General features: G+C 37.1%; 2 protein-coding genes across 24 annotated transcripts in view; one reads left to right on the top strand and one right to left on the bottom strand.

The window, feature by feature from the left end:
• The window catches only part of MEMO1 (mediator of cell motility 1), a 111,958-nt gene that overhangs the window by 21,007 nt on the left and 75,824 nt on the right, over positions 1-15,127 (bottom strand). For 17 of the 23 annotated variants that reach the window (XR_015137268.1, XR_015137277.1, XR_015137269.1 and 14 more), the window contains one exon: positions 400-542. The exons of 1 other annotated variant lie outside the window; for it this stretch is intronic. Coding sequence is in view for 12 of the 22 variants with exons in the window: in XM_086327553.1 (XP_086183679.1) it covers positions 400-542 (143 nt within the window). In the remaining 10 variants the exon portion in view is untranslated. Of the gene's footprint in view, positions 1-399; positions 543-1,612; positions 1,694-15,127 lie in introns of all 23 variants that reach the window. 5 more of the 23 variants (XR_015137271.1, XR_015137272.1, XR_015137273.1 and 2 more) reach the window with 1 other exon arrangement.
• LOC147363548 (large ribosomal subunit protein eL42-like) lies at positions 5,519-8,686 on the top strand. Its single transcript, XM_086327567.1, has one exon. It carries the CDS (start codon positions 5,611-5,613, stop codon positions 5,923-5,925), a length of 315 nt encoding a protein of 104 aa, XP_086183693.1. The 5' UTR covers positions 5,519-5,610; the 3' UTR covers positions 5,926-8,686.

Genomic DNA, 15,127 nt, shown 5'->3' with positions numbered 1-15,127 from the left:
GAGCAAGACTGGCATAGCATACAGTGCTCTTCTTCATTCTAAAGAACATTTGTTTTATCTGCCAAAAAACTCACTTCAGAGAATTTATCACACAGCTCTACCTAGAAATGGGGTTAAAAGATCTTAACTCCTACTAACCTAAGTGTCTAAGCAAGGATGCCCTCACAGTGTGAATCCAATTATACCAGTCGCCTTTGGAAATGTATCCATAATCCCCTATTACAATCTCATCCTTTTTAAATGACCAAGAGTTTTTTATTCACCTTTATATATTATTGCTAAAAGTGTAACTTTCCAAGGAAAGTGATAAATAACTGAAGATCAGAGCTTAGAATGAAAAGACACCTTTAACCACAAGTACATAATTTCTACCATGAAATGGTAAAATCTAGAACTTACCCCAATGGCAGAAATCAGAAGAAACCACAAAGAGATTGCTAGGCTCCGCTAGGTATTTACTGAAGAGTTTTCCGAATTCCTGTTCTTTTGACTCACTCAGAGCTCCAACCAATACAGGAATAATGGTAAACTCATCCTTATGGCTTAAAGAAAACAGAAAAAAAAAAAAAAAGTCATTTAAGAAATAAAATAAAAATAGGTTTCCAATGCTTGGCACTAAAAAGTGGAACATTTATTAACAGTGGTATGGATAATATACATAATGTTGTTGAATCCTTAACATCTATAAATTAATATTTAAAGAAAACCATTCAAAAATGAGAGGTACAGAATATTAAAAATATCTATGTAAATTACAGAAATGTACACTAGTTCTTTAGGTAAAGCAGCTATTTTACTACTAACAATATCATCAAATATAAAAGTAAGCTCATCAAATCACTATCATCAATCTTCTCAACTACCCAAAAAAGCTACAATCATCTCTGCCCAATGCTTCTGCAGTTTAAAAGAGCATTAAATTCTTCCTTACTTAATTCTGATTGTAAACACCATCATTTCTGGCACTAGCTCTATAAACCTGCCCAGTGAGACCCACAAAACTTATCTTGGCTCCCAAAAGATTCACCAGCTACACCTCAAACCTAAACTAATTAAACAGATACAGAACAGTCTGAAGATACAACTCAAATTTCACTGGCATCTAGGATGGACATAGAATTCAAGGATATAGGTATTAATTTCTGGCAGCAAGAAAAAGATACCACGCCCATCCACAATGTCTATAGCATATTTACAAGTCCCTTTTTCACTCTACAGATTGAAAGATTTATGGAAAAGGAACAAAGCAAATTAAGAATAACCGTGACAGGCTATAGAAACAGACCTTTAAAATTTTTCATTGTAGTGAAATTTAATTTACATATATCCAATATTATTTATATTCTAAATGACCCCAGATTTGACATTGTAGAAACATGACTCATGCTTGTCTGACTTGTTGTGAACAGGACTTAAAAAAAAAAAATCTTATGATAAACGGCTTTTAATATGATACTCTGGCACTTAATTGATGTAGGACAAACAGAATTTATAGAAGGGTCTGTAAAAAAAAGAAAAACTAGGTTTAAGTATTACCAAAATAAATGTTAGCTCAGCTTCATAAAGCTAAATTCAGGGCACCCAAGCGCCTCCCCCAAAAAGGCCCCCTTACCCTTGTCAATTGCGAAATAAACAGATCATACAGATCTCCAGTCCCTCTGCAATGCAGGGGCTTCTTGGGCAGAATCTGCATCTATGGAGTAAGAAAAAAACAGGAAGCTGGCAGAGGAAGCTGCCATGGGATATCTCTTTCTATGATTCTTAACCACTGTGCTTCACAACTGCGTGAATGAATAGGGGCTTTTCAGTAAGGTAAGAGTGATTATCATATGAAAGAAAAGAATTTGTACTCTTGCAAAAAATTCAAGAAGATTGTTATGAGTTGTTCTAACTTCAAGCACTACCTACATAAATAAAAACACTAAGATCATTAAAATGACACAGTAGGGAAGCAGAGTATAAAAAAACAAGAAGTCAGAAGAAATGGGTTCAAGTACTATCTCTATCACATATAAACAAATGTTGAGTACAAAGGTAAGTTACTAACCTAAAAATTTATCTTATTTGCAAAATGATCATAATTACAATGTCTAATTCATAAAACTGTTACAAAGTGAGGAATACTGTAAGAAAAGTACTTTGTCCGTGTTGGTTTACTCTGGAGAAACATCACAAGTCTAATCTGTAAGAGCCACCAAACCACTCAGTTAACCTCAGTTTGAGCTATCTATACAGGGGTAAAAGTCTCATACTACTGAGAAATCCAACCTTTGAATTAAGATTCATCCATCTACCTCTTTGCCATTTCACTTTTTAAAAAATAATTGTTACTTCTGTTCTGTATCCCCACAAGGCATAAATCAAAGAAGAGAGAATTTGGCTTTGAACTGTGACATTCCTATTAAAAGTCCAGAATCCAAGTTGTGAAGCTGGTCTTCCCTAGCAAAGGAGTATAAAATCTTGCCCTCAAAGAACAATTATAAAACTGAATAAAACTGTCCCAAAAACAACGATTTTGTGCTCTGAAAATCAAGCAAAGGCCAAAAAAATACAATGAGAAGAGTTAATTCCTGAAAAATAAAATAACCTTTTTGAGAAGAACAGTGCAAGCCTGGCGCCTTACCAGGAACTGCCTCAATCCTCTGTCCTTCAACATTATGGTAAATGCAAGGTGAGGCTGGCTATGAAAAACCAGCAGCTTCGCTGTTGAAGGGGGCTGACTTTGGCTTGGGGCAGAGAGCAGAATACGCACACCCAGCAGGAAACAGAAAATCCTGCCACTTTTGTAGCCTGAAATGACCACACCATTTGAGGCAAGCCACAAACCTGAGGACTACCTAGAAATCTAACAGGGAGGTCCTGGGAAGGAGAGAGCCATATAGGGACAGGATAAACTAACAAGTTCTGAGAAGATGCGCCAGCTGAACAGGAGGCAGCACATGTGTGCAGGGGAGGTCCAGAAGGCTGAAGCTCCACCCAAATGCCAGGGAACTGGGAGGATGAGAGCAAGCACAAAGGCAAGTGGAGACCTGAGGGACAATAAGCTCTTACACATCCCAGGCTGCCTGGAAACAAGGGATGCACACAAGCACTGGGAGACCAGAGAAGACCCAAGAGAAAGTAAAGGAGGCAAACCTGAAAACTTCTAATGTTCTCCCCAAAACACTCACAACCCACCAGCACACAGTGAAAGCTATATAGGCTCATGGTATTTAAACACAACTTCCAAACAAACAGTAGCTAGCACTAAGCAGTGCAGACACCAGGGTGAACTCTAGAAAGTCGAGGTAAAAACAAGTAAGAATGATTTAAAAGCTGAGGAGATGCATCAATAGCCAAACACTGGAACAAAGATTCTGCAGACAGAGTCTATGAAAGGTACTTTTTTTAAAAAAATGAGGGCCTCCCTGGTAGCTCAGCTCCTATACCTCCCACCTGTCAGTATAGGAGGTACCAGTTCAACAGCTGGTCCAGGAAGATCTCACATGCCTCAGAGCAACTAAGTTTGTGTGCCACAACTACTGAGCCTGTGCCTGGAAGCCTGGGAGCTGCAACTGTTGAAGCCTGCACACCCTAGAGCCTGTGCTCCACAAGAGAAACCACTGCAATGAGAAGCCCATGCGCAACAACAAAGAGCAGCCCCTATCTGCTGCAACGAGTAAAGCAACGAAGACCCAGCGCAGCCAGAAATAAATGAATGAATGAAACCATCACCACTATCATCTGAAGAAAAAAATTAATTACAATAAAGTTGCTATAATATACTGTACTATGTAAAAGTTCAGTTTCGAGGAAAAAAAAAATTCTGAGCCAAAGAACAAGGAAACTGTAACCCATTCTTGGGAGCAAGGAGAGAGCTAGCAGAAGCTGTATTCAAGTGGAATCGGATATTAGATTCAGCAGACAGATTTTAAAAGTTATCATGTGCTCAATCACTCAGTCGTGTCCGACTCTTTGCAGCCCCATGGACTGTAGCCCGCCAGGCTTCTCTGTCCATGGAATTTTCCAGGCAAGAATACCGGAGTGGGGTATCTTTTCCAACTCCAGGGGATCTTCCTGACCCAGGAACTGAACCCCCATCTACCACACTGGCAGGCAGATTCTTTACCACTAGCGTCACCTGGGAAGCCCCTAGAGTTATTATAAATATGTTCAAAGAAATAAAGGAAACTATGCTTTAAAAAGTTTAATGTATCAGTTCAGTTCAGTTCAGTCGCTCAGTCGTGTCCGACTCTTTGCGACCCCATGAATCGCAGCACACCAGGCCTCCCTATCCATCACCAACTCCCGGAGTTCACTCAGACTCACGTCCATCGAGTCAGTGATGCCATCCAGCCATCTCATCCTCTGTCGTCCCCTTCTCCTCCTGCCCCCAATCCCTCCCAGCATCAGAGTCTTTTCCAATGAGTCAACTCTTCGCATGAGGTGGCCAAAGTACTGGAGTTTCAGCTTTAGCATCATTCCTTCCAAAGAAATCCCAGGGCTGATCTCCTTCAGAATGGACTGGTTGGATCTCCTTGCAGTCCAAGGGACTCCCAAGAGTCTTCTCCAACACCACAGTTCAAAGGCATCAATTCTTCGGCTCTCAGCCTTCTTCACAGTCCAACTCTCACATCCATACATGACCACAGGAAAAACCATAGCCTTGACTAGATAAACCTTTGTTGGCAAAGTAATGTCTCTGCTTTTCAATATGCTATCTAGGTTGGTCATAACTTTCCTTCCAAGGAGTAAGCGTCTTTTAATTATACAATGACTACAGCAAATATCAACAAAGAAAGGTAAACCATTAAAAAGAACCAAAGGGAAATTTTGGAGTTGAAAAGTATAACTGAAATGAAAAATTCACTATATGGTCTGAAGAGGAGAATCAATATTACATAAAGAATCAGTAAAATTAAAGACAAAATAAGTTATCCAATCTGAAGAACAGAGGGAATAAAAGACTGAAGAAAAATGAATAGAGCAGTGGAGACATGTAGACAACATCAAATACAAGAGGATGCACACAGTGAGAGTCCCACAAAAGTTACAGGAAACAAGTTAGAAAAAATAATGGCTGAAAAATTTCATGAAACATTTATCTAGAGATCAAAAACACTCAACAACCCAAAGTAGGTAAGTATAACAAGATTGCCAACCTAGATACAGCACAATGAACTGATGAAAACCAAAGACAAAGAGAAAATCGTGAAAGCAGCAAAAAGAAAATGACTCATTACTTACAGGATAGTCTTTTCACAAATAGTATTGGGATAATTGCATAATCCATAGGACAAAAAGTGAAGTCAGACTTTAACCTCATACCATACACAAATTGGATCATAGACACAACTATATTATAAGCTAAAAGTGTAACACTCAGAGAACAGGGTTCAGCAAACATCTTTTGAAATGGGCCATACTTTAGGTTTTCTGGGCTATACAATCTCTTTAGCAACTACTCAACTGCTACTGTAAAAAGAAAGCAGCCACAGCCAATAGGTAAATGAATGGGTGTGTCTATGCTCCCATAAAACATGACAATAACAAGCTAGACCCTTTCCGGCGAGGCAGGAACGTGGACGTCGGGTCTCTCGTTTGCACCGCGAAGACACCTCTACTGCAAAGATGGTCAACGTACCTAAAACCCGCAGGACTTTCTGTAAGAAGTGTGGAAAGCATCAGCCTCACAAAGTGACCCAGTGTAAGAAGGGCAAAGATTCCCTGTATGCCCAGGGAAAGAGGCGCTATGATCAGAAGCAGAGTGGCTACGGTGGGCAAACCAAGCCAATTTTCCGGAAGAAGGCTAAAACCACCAAGGAGGTCGTGCTGAGACTTGAATGTGTTGAGCCCAACTGCAGATCCAAGAGGATGCTGGCCATTAAGAGGTGCAAGCATTTTGAACTTGGAGGACATAAGAAGAGAAAGGACCAAGTGATCTAGTTCTAAGCTTTGGGATTCTTTTGTTCTTATGTTTTGAGAGGAAAATGTTGAAGTTACAGAAAAATTGCCTGAATGAGAATAAATACAGTGATATTCCTACTAAAAAAATAAATAAAAAAATAACAAGCTAGATATGGTCTGCAGGTTGTGTTTGCTGACCATGTTCAAGAAGAGAAAATCTATGTAACCCTAGATTAGGCAAAGATTTCTTGATATCAATAGTGGAATCCATACAAGGAAAAAAAGAAAGAAAGAAACTGAATCCATCAAGAACATTTGCTCTTCAATAAACACCATTAAGAAAACAAACAGATAAGACATACCATGGGAAGAAATCTTTGCATATCAATAAAAAACTTATGTCCAGAATACAAAAATCTCTCATAACTAAGTAAAAAGATAAATTATCAAATTAAAACTAGGGCAAAATATATGAACAGACATTTCACAAAAGAAGATACACAAATGACTATCATATGAAAAGTAGCTCAAATTCATAAGTCACTAGGGAGATGGCAAACTAACACCACAGTCAGCTTACACTACACATCTGTCAGAAGAGCTGTCATGTAAAGACTGACAATACCAGGTATTGGCCAGAATATGGAGAAACAGAACCCTCATGCTTTGTTCCCTAGAATATAAAATGGTGCCATCACTACGAAAAACACAGACTTATCATATGACTCAAAATTCCATTCACAAGTACCTATTCAAGAGAAATGAAAACATATTCATATAAAGACTTATACAAGAATGTTTATAACATTATTCCTAATAGCCAAAAATAAAGATGACCCAAATGTCCATCAACTGGTGAATGGTTAAACAAAATGGGGCATATTCATACAATGGAATATCCACTTGGCAATAAAAAATGAATGAACCATTAATACACAATGCAACGTGGATGAATCTCAAGAACAGTATGCTAAGTGAAAAAGGACCAACACAAAGGACTACATATTGTATGATTCCATTTATTTAAAATTTCCAAAAAATACAAATCTACAGAGAAAGAAGGTAAATGGGTACCTGAGGTTGAGAACAGAAGCAGAAATTGTCCTCAAATGAACACAAGGTTTCTTTTTTGGGTGATAAAAATGTTAAAACTAGATTGTGAGGGACTTCCCTAGTGTCCCCAATGCAGGGAGCCCAGGTTTAATCCCTGGTTAAATAACTAGACCCCATACGCTGCAGCTAAAGATCCCACATGCTATAACTATGATCCAGTCCAGCCAAATAAATAAAAATAAACAAAATATTCTTTTTTAAAAAACTAGATTGTGAAAATGTCTGCACAATTCTATAAATTCATCAAAAATTTTATAGGATATAAATTCATACTTCAAACTTCAATAAAACTGTTTAAAAAAAGGAAGAAAATCCATCTCTGCTACCTGCAGCAGGTTACTTAAACTATCATCCGTCATCCATAAAAACAAAGTTAATAAAACCCACCTTACAAAATACCTATGAGCACTTTAGTAATACAGATGAAAGTTTTAGCCCTTCTTTTTCTGTCCTATGCTTAACCTATGCTGCAGAAAATTACTGTATCCAAGATGTGTAACAAACAAAAAAACTGAAATCACACAACCAATAGTGAAGCACTCCCCTTAAAAACAAACAATATCACTCTATCACCAATGCGTCTACTGGTACAGAGTACAAAAAAGTCTAAATTCTAATGCAAAAATTCTAACATAAAAATGTGAATTCAGTAGCTAACATAGTTCTATAGTTAATGTTATAGTTAATAATACTATATGAACATCTGAAACTTGGTAAGCATACATTTTAAAAGTCTTCATCAGAAGAAAACTATGAAGTCTAATATGAACATTCTTAGTGATAAGAAAATCATTTAAATGGCAGTTTTCACTAAATTAGTGGCATATAAATAACTGAAATCTTAAAAGTGATGACATTTTAAACTAGATCAAATACTGTATACAAATAGTTATTTGATTGTTCTTTCCATGGCATTTATTTGAATATTTCTCCTCTGAACAACATTGATGAACATGAGAATTTTCTTTTCTATACAAATCCTTCCAACTTTCCAAAGATTTTAGAAGCAGTCTAGAGCTTCTCAGGTGAGAATTTTTAAAAAACCATAACTAAGCCAGTCAAAAGAAAAGCTATTCTTATCTCTAAGATGCTGAAGCTGTTGCCACAATAGCGCTATATAATTTATTCTCCTCTCCTTTTTTAGATAGAAAATATTTACAGAAGGAAAAAAGAGAGGATAAAACATACGTAGATAAATACTAAAAGTCTACTCTGATAAAAATAAAATATATTCCAATCATCTCAAATGTCTTATGGTACCTCTTTGCTCATCCTTTTCATGGTCACATAAACAAAAACTGTTTCATTACAATCAAAAATTCAATTTTATTTATTTCGGAGATACTCCATGCTCTGTAATTCTAAAAAATGCTCTCTTCCTGATATACAGGTACTAATCCAAAGGAATCTTCTATGTTCATGAAAAAGAGAAACTAAGCAGTATACAAAGAAAACATGTTTGCTCTAAAATCTCAATAAATGACAATTAAAAAAAAAACGATATATGCAGAAATACACGACCAGGAGTATGAAAGTCACAGGGTAAGAACACATGTGAAAATCACACTGCTCTTGTGGCTGTCATTTAAGCTGGACGGGGGTAGAAAATCTCAGGCTGTTTTCCATGTCCATAGACAAGTCATTCCACTCTGTTAAAGAGTAACTACACAAGAGCATACCGTATTTTTTCTCTGATCATTTTAAATAGTTGAAGACCTTGATTGAGGCCAAATCAGAAAGGAAAGAAGAATCTTAAGACCTAGTACAAACCTAAACTATAATAAGAGTTAAAATGGTATTCAGGTGAATCAAAAATTCACAAAGCTGGAATGGCAATATGGCAGCCTGGAACTGGGAAAGTGGAAAGGGAAATCTGCAACTGGGTTAAATTCAGCAGATTTGTTGCTGAAATCTTTAGAAAGTCCTATGTGTAAGACTTGCCTTTGGGTACCTAGCCACTTGGCTCCTGCAATGTTATTTAGGTGGATTAAGGCTCTTTTTACCCACTTGGGACACAGTACCAGCTTGCCTAGATTGTTCATAAATTATGTGATTATGGCAAACACCTGCTTTCCTACTGGGAGTTTTAGCATAGTTTTATAGTTTTAGTTTTATGTCTACATGACTAGCCCCTAACAAAAATCCTGGATTTAGAATCTTAAAGCAGGCGTCCCTGGCCAGAAACACTGTACGCTTGTTACAGTGCTGGAGGAACCACGTACTGTTCAGCCCACCCCTATGGGAGGGAGAATGCTGGAAGCCCACATTTGGATTCCTCCAGATTCTCCCTGACACATCTTTTGTCCCTTGCTGGTCCTATTGTGTATCACATCTTTTCTAATAAACCATAGTCATGATACATCTATGAGTCCTTCAAGTGAGGCTGGTCGTGGAACCCTCAAAAAAGGTGTTAAAGGCACAGAGACAGAAAGAAATCATAATGTGGAGTTTTAGGGAACCCTACGTGGAACAATTCCGCTAATCTTTTCCTCTTGATCAAATTCACCTTCAACGACAGGGATACGTATACAGATTAAATGCAGAATACTCTGACTCACTGTGAGAAAGAATAAACTAGAAAGACCCAGAAAACATCAGGCAGCGTCAAAGAAACTAGGGGAAAAAGAGAGGGAAAAGGGAGAAGGTAAACTGTCAGTGACAACTAAAATCAACATTTAAGTCATTATAAATCTTTACTGTTTGATCAGGTAAGGGAATACAGTGAGACTATCAATATTAATTTCAAAGGGTATACCTTTCTGAATTTCCATTCCTGTAAGAAAACTAGTAAAAAAGATTTTACAAGGGCAGGCATATTTCAGGTACCAGAGAATCTTACTGAACTCTATTATGGAAACTCAACTGTTTGAAGCAAAACAGTACTATGATGAACTGGTGCAAGTCAGCTTTGAGAATTATGGTCACACCAGTATTTTTACAGAAACATTCCAGTATTTTGATGGAAACAAGTCAACATTTCCATGCCCTATGTTCTCCTAAAATTGTACCTGGTTTACACCAAAAAGTTAACATCTTGACCATCTCTGATAATTGTACACTCTTACACGTTAAAAGTATTTAAAATGATCTTACTCTCCCACACAGAAATATTTACCAAGTTTTCTTCATTCTCCCATAACCTGCTCAGCTTTATCCATTATTACTTTAGTCCAAAGCCTCCATGATTTCTAAACCATTTCTATCAACCTCTTCCAACTCTAATCCATCCTTCACAGTACCATCATGACATCAAAGAAGAATACTCTTACAGTCAAGTTCTAATCATCACCCTCCTTCTGAAGAACATTTACTAGCTCTATAACAATCATGGAATAAAATACAAATATCTTAAAATGACATTAATGTCCTTCATAATCCTGTCCCAACCAACCGTTCCAGCTTTCTAATCTTGGCCCTTTTACTCTCTGCCCCTACAAGGTTACCTACTCAAATGTCTCCAGGCCCATGTTGGTACCATATATGTGTGAAAGGTCAGATAAGATATACGATAACAAGAAGTGGCAGGATCAACATCAAACTAAAAACATTCATATCGGTGAAAAACTTTTTCTACCTATGCAGGTCAAACAAAAGTCATCTAGAGACAGACCTCAATTACTAACCCAGACTTCTGTAACTTCCACAAGCTAAGTCAAATAGGTTCCTGCTCTTAAAATTAGCCCTGGGCTTTCTTACTTCTGCATTTTATATTTACAGTATTCTGTTTCCAACAAAAAATTCTGCCTCATTCTGTGAAAACTATAGCCATCCTCAAAGTACACTCAAATATCATCTTCTTCACAATGCCTTCTCTGTGCTCCCCTAACTCAGCTATCATCTTCATACCTTTTTTTCTGTTTCTATAAACTCTTCAATTGTACTTATAACATTTTGAATTATATTACATTTATTTATATACAGTTCTTATTTCTCCAACTGGACTATATGCTGAAGAAACACACAATATTTACTTGTTTTTGCATCACTCATTATTCCCTGCATAATTAAGCAACACTACTCGTATCTGAAAAATTTAGATTAACCAAATTTTTAAATTTTGAAGGTTCAATTCAGTTCAGTGGCTCAGTCGTGTCCAACTCTTTGCAACCCATGAACCGCACCATGCCAGGCCTCCCTATCCATTACCAACAACCGGAATCTACCCAAACCCATGTCCATTCAGTTGGTAATGCCATCCAACTATCTCATCCTCTGTCATCCCCTTCTCCTCCTACCTTCAATCTTTCCCAGCATCAGGATCTTTTCAAATGAGTCAGCTCTTCATATCAGGTGGCCAAAGTATTAGAGATTCAGTTTCAACATCAATCCTTCCAATGAACACCCAGGACTGATCTCCTTCAGAATGGACTGGTTGGATCTCCTTGCAGTCCAAGGGACTCTTCAAGAGTCTTCTCCAACACCACAGTTCAAAAGCATCAATTCTTCGGCACTCAGCCTTCTTTATAGTCTAACTCTCACATCCATACATAACTACTGAAAAAACCACAGCCTTGACTAGACAGACCTTTGTTGACAAAGTAATCTGTCTGCTTTTTAATATGCTGTCTAGGTTGGTCATAACTTTCCTTCCAAGGAGTAAGTGTCTTTTAATTTCATGGCTGCAATCACTATCTGCAGTGATTTTGGAGCCCCCCAAAATAAAGGTAAATATCTTAAAAACAATCAAATCTTTACATCAAACTAGTAAAACCAGACAGGGAGGAATTACCATATGGAGTCAAAATGAGTTTTGTTTACTAGCCTACTTAATTACTCCCTATAAATAAAATACATTATTCTTAATTTGTGATTAACAGAAACACTGGAAAAGGAAACATCTCTTGTGTGTTCTTGAGGAGGTGGCAAAGATAAAAGAAATCCTTTTTCCAACCCCAAATAGCAAGTTTTAAATAATAAAATCAGAGCCACGAAGTGGTAAAAAGTCTTTCAGAGAGAAGGAAAACGACATAGTTCATAAGCTCATATCGACATAGAAGAAAAGAAGCATATTAGAAAGGAATAAAAGAATTTAAAATAACATCTTTGGTATATTTCATTTTTTTTTCTTATTCTTAATTGATCTAACATAATGATTTGTTCAAAATAATACAGCAATAATGTGCTTGATAATTATAGCTTATGAATGATAGCGATGTTATAAGGGATAAGAACAAGAAATTGTGAATACTGTAAGATACCTGCACTGCATGAATCAGTACAGTGTTACTTGAAAGTGTACTTGCGTCAGTTGCAAATGTACATTGCAAATTTTACAGCAACCACAAAAAAAAGCAAAAAGAAGTGTAACCTATGCTAAGAGAGGAACCTATGCTAAGAAAGAAAATGAACTCATATTAAATGTTCAATTAAAATCAGAGGAAAAAGAAAAAGAGTAAGAAAAGAAAGAACAAGAGCAGCGAATAGAAAATGGTAAAAAATATAACAGATATTAATCCAAAAATATCAATAATCTTTTAATAGGTGAGTGGAAAGGTAAGTTTTCATTCCAATCCCAAAGAAAGGCAATGCCAAAGACTGCTCAAACTACCACACAATTGCACTCATCTCACATGCTAGTAAAGTAATGGTCAAAATTCTCCAAGCCAGGCTTCAGCAATACATGAACCATGAACTTCCTGATGTTCAAGCTGGTTTTAGAAAAGGCAGAGGAACCAGAGATCAAATTGCCAACATCCGCTGGATCATGGAAAAAGCAAGAGAGTTCCAGAAAAACATCTATTTCTGCTTTATTGACTATGCCAAAGCCTTTGATTGTGTGGATCACAATAAACTGTGGAAAATTCTCAAAGAGATGGGAATCCCAGACCACCTGACCTGCCTCTTGAGAAATCTGTATGCAGGTCAGGAAGCAACAGTTAGAACTGGACATGGAACAACAGACTGGTTCCAAATAGGAAAAGAAGTACGTCAAAGCTGTATATTGTCACCCTGCTTATTTAACTTCTATGCAGAGTACATCATGAGAAATGCTGGGCTGGAGGAAGCACAAGCTGGAATCAAGATTGCCGGGAAAAATATCAATAACCTCAGATATGCAGATGACACCACCCTTATGGCAGAAAGTGAAGAAGAGCTAAAGAGCCTCTTTATGAAAGTGGAAGAGGAGAGTGAAAAATCTGGCTTCAAACTCAACATTCAAAAACTAAGATCATGGCATTGGGTCCCATCACTTCATGGCAAATAGATGGGGAAACAATGGAAACAGTGGCTGACTTTATCTTTTTGGGCTCCAAAATCACTGCAGATGGTGATTGCAGCCATAAAATTAAAAGACGCTTACTCCTTGGAGGAAAGTTATGACCAACCTAGACAGCATATTAAAAAGCAGAGACATTACTTTGTCAACAAAGGTCCGTCTAGTCAAGGCTGTGGTTTTTCCGTTAGTCATGTATGGATGTGAGAGTTGGACTATAAAGAAAGCTGAGCACCGAAGAATTAATGCTTTCGAACTGTGGTGTTGCAAAAGACTCTTGAGAATCCCTTGGGCTGCAAGGACAGCCAACCAGTCCATCCTAAAGGAGATCAGTCCTGGGTGTTCATTGGAAGGACTGATGTTGAAGCTGAAACTCCAGTACTTTGGCCACCTGATATGAAGAGCTGACTCATTTGAAAAGATCCTGATGCTGGGTAAGATTGAAGGCAGGAGGAGAAGGGGAAGACAGAGGATGAGATGGTTGGATGGCATCACTGACTCAATGGACATGGGTTTGGGTGGACCCTGGAAGCTGCTGATGGACAGGGAGGCCTGGCGTGCTGCGGTTCATGGGGTCGCAAAGATACAGATATGACTAAGCCACTGAACTGAACTTAATCCAATGATATCAATAATCTTTTAATAGGTGAGTAGAAAGACTGACACAGCCATAAAATGGGCTATTACTCAACAACAAAGAAAAATAAGCTACCAAGCCATAAAAAGACTTGGAATTTTGATAATATATTACTAAGTTCAAGAAGTCAACCTGGAAAGGCTACATACTACATGATTCCAAGAACACGATATTCCAGAAACTATATGGCTAGGAAGACAATAAAAAGATCAGTAGTTACCAGGGGTTAGATGGAGATGGAGAGAAGAGAGAAGAGGAATAGGTAGAGCACAGGGGATTTTTAAGACAGTAAAACTACTCTACATGGGACTATTAGAGAGACATGAAATGAAGCATTTGGCAAAGCCAAAGACTATACTAACACAAAGAGTGAATCCGAATTAAACTATGAACTTTACTTAATAATCCTGTATCAATACTGGTTCCTCAATTTTAATAAATATATTATACTAATATAAGATATTAAGAACAGGAAAAAGTTCAGTTATTAGTAATTAATACCATACATTTGGCATTTGGCATTTGATAGTAGTTTTCTCACTCAGGGAACTCAAAAATATAATTAATAAGAATAAACACAAGAAATTACAAGAGTTAGGCTTAACAATCTGGATAAACGATACAAAATCAATATTTTTTTAAATATATATAATGATATAAGTACTGAAGTTGTCAAATCCTAACCACAGTGAATTTCTAAGATTGACTTGAACCTAAAACCTAAGATGAAAGATTTAAATACACTGTACTGTGCTTTCAAGCTGTCCATGTTACAAAAATATTAGCAGTAACAAAAAGTATTATATGGCTGAAAATATATTTTTACAGTGAACGTAAGTATTTTTACAGGGCCATATTTCTCAAACACTTTGAAATTTACTAAAGAATTCCACTATTTACTTTGCACATTTTTCTGAACAAAAAAGCACTAAAACTGAGGCAAAGGAATTGTTCTATATCTTGACGGTGTTGGATATTTACAAATCTACATTAATCAATATTCACAGACTTCTATGTCATAAAGAATATATTTTACAGTGACCCGAAAATCAATTAAAATTTTAAACGGTAAACAAAGAGTAAATGAGAATAATACAGAGAAAGGAATAAAAGGAGGGAAAGATAATAGAGTAAAATGCAAAGAAAAAGAAGTGGGATCATGTTGTTAATTTTAAGAGTGTGTGTTAGTCACTCAGTCGAGTCCAACTCTTTGCGACCCCATGGACTGTAGCCTACCAGGCTCCTCCATTCATGAGATTTTCCAGACTAGAATACCA

Source organism: Bos grunniens, chromosome 11, assembly GCF_055505025.1.
Source record: "Bos grunniens cultivar Pamir isolate PY7600 chromosome 11, Bosgru_T2T1.0, whole genome shotgun sequence".
Classification (NCBI taxonomy): Eukaryota; Metazoa; Chordata; class Mammalia; order Artiodactyla; family Bovidae; genus Bos; species Bos grunniens.
This window is presented reverse-complemented; position numbering and strand designations above follow the sequence as displayed.

Bases quoted from the DNA above. Each gene is read 5' to 3' on its own strand.
- LOC147363548 (XM_086327567.1), top strand. From the start codon at position 5,611: ATGGTCAACGTACCTAAAACCCGCAGGACTTTCTGTAAGAAGTGTGGA.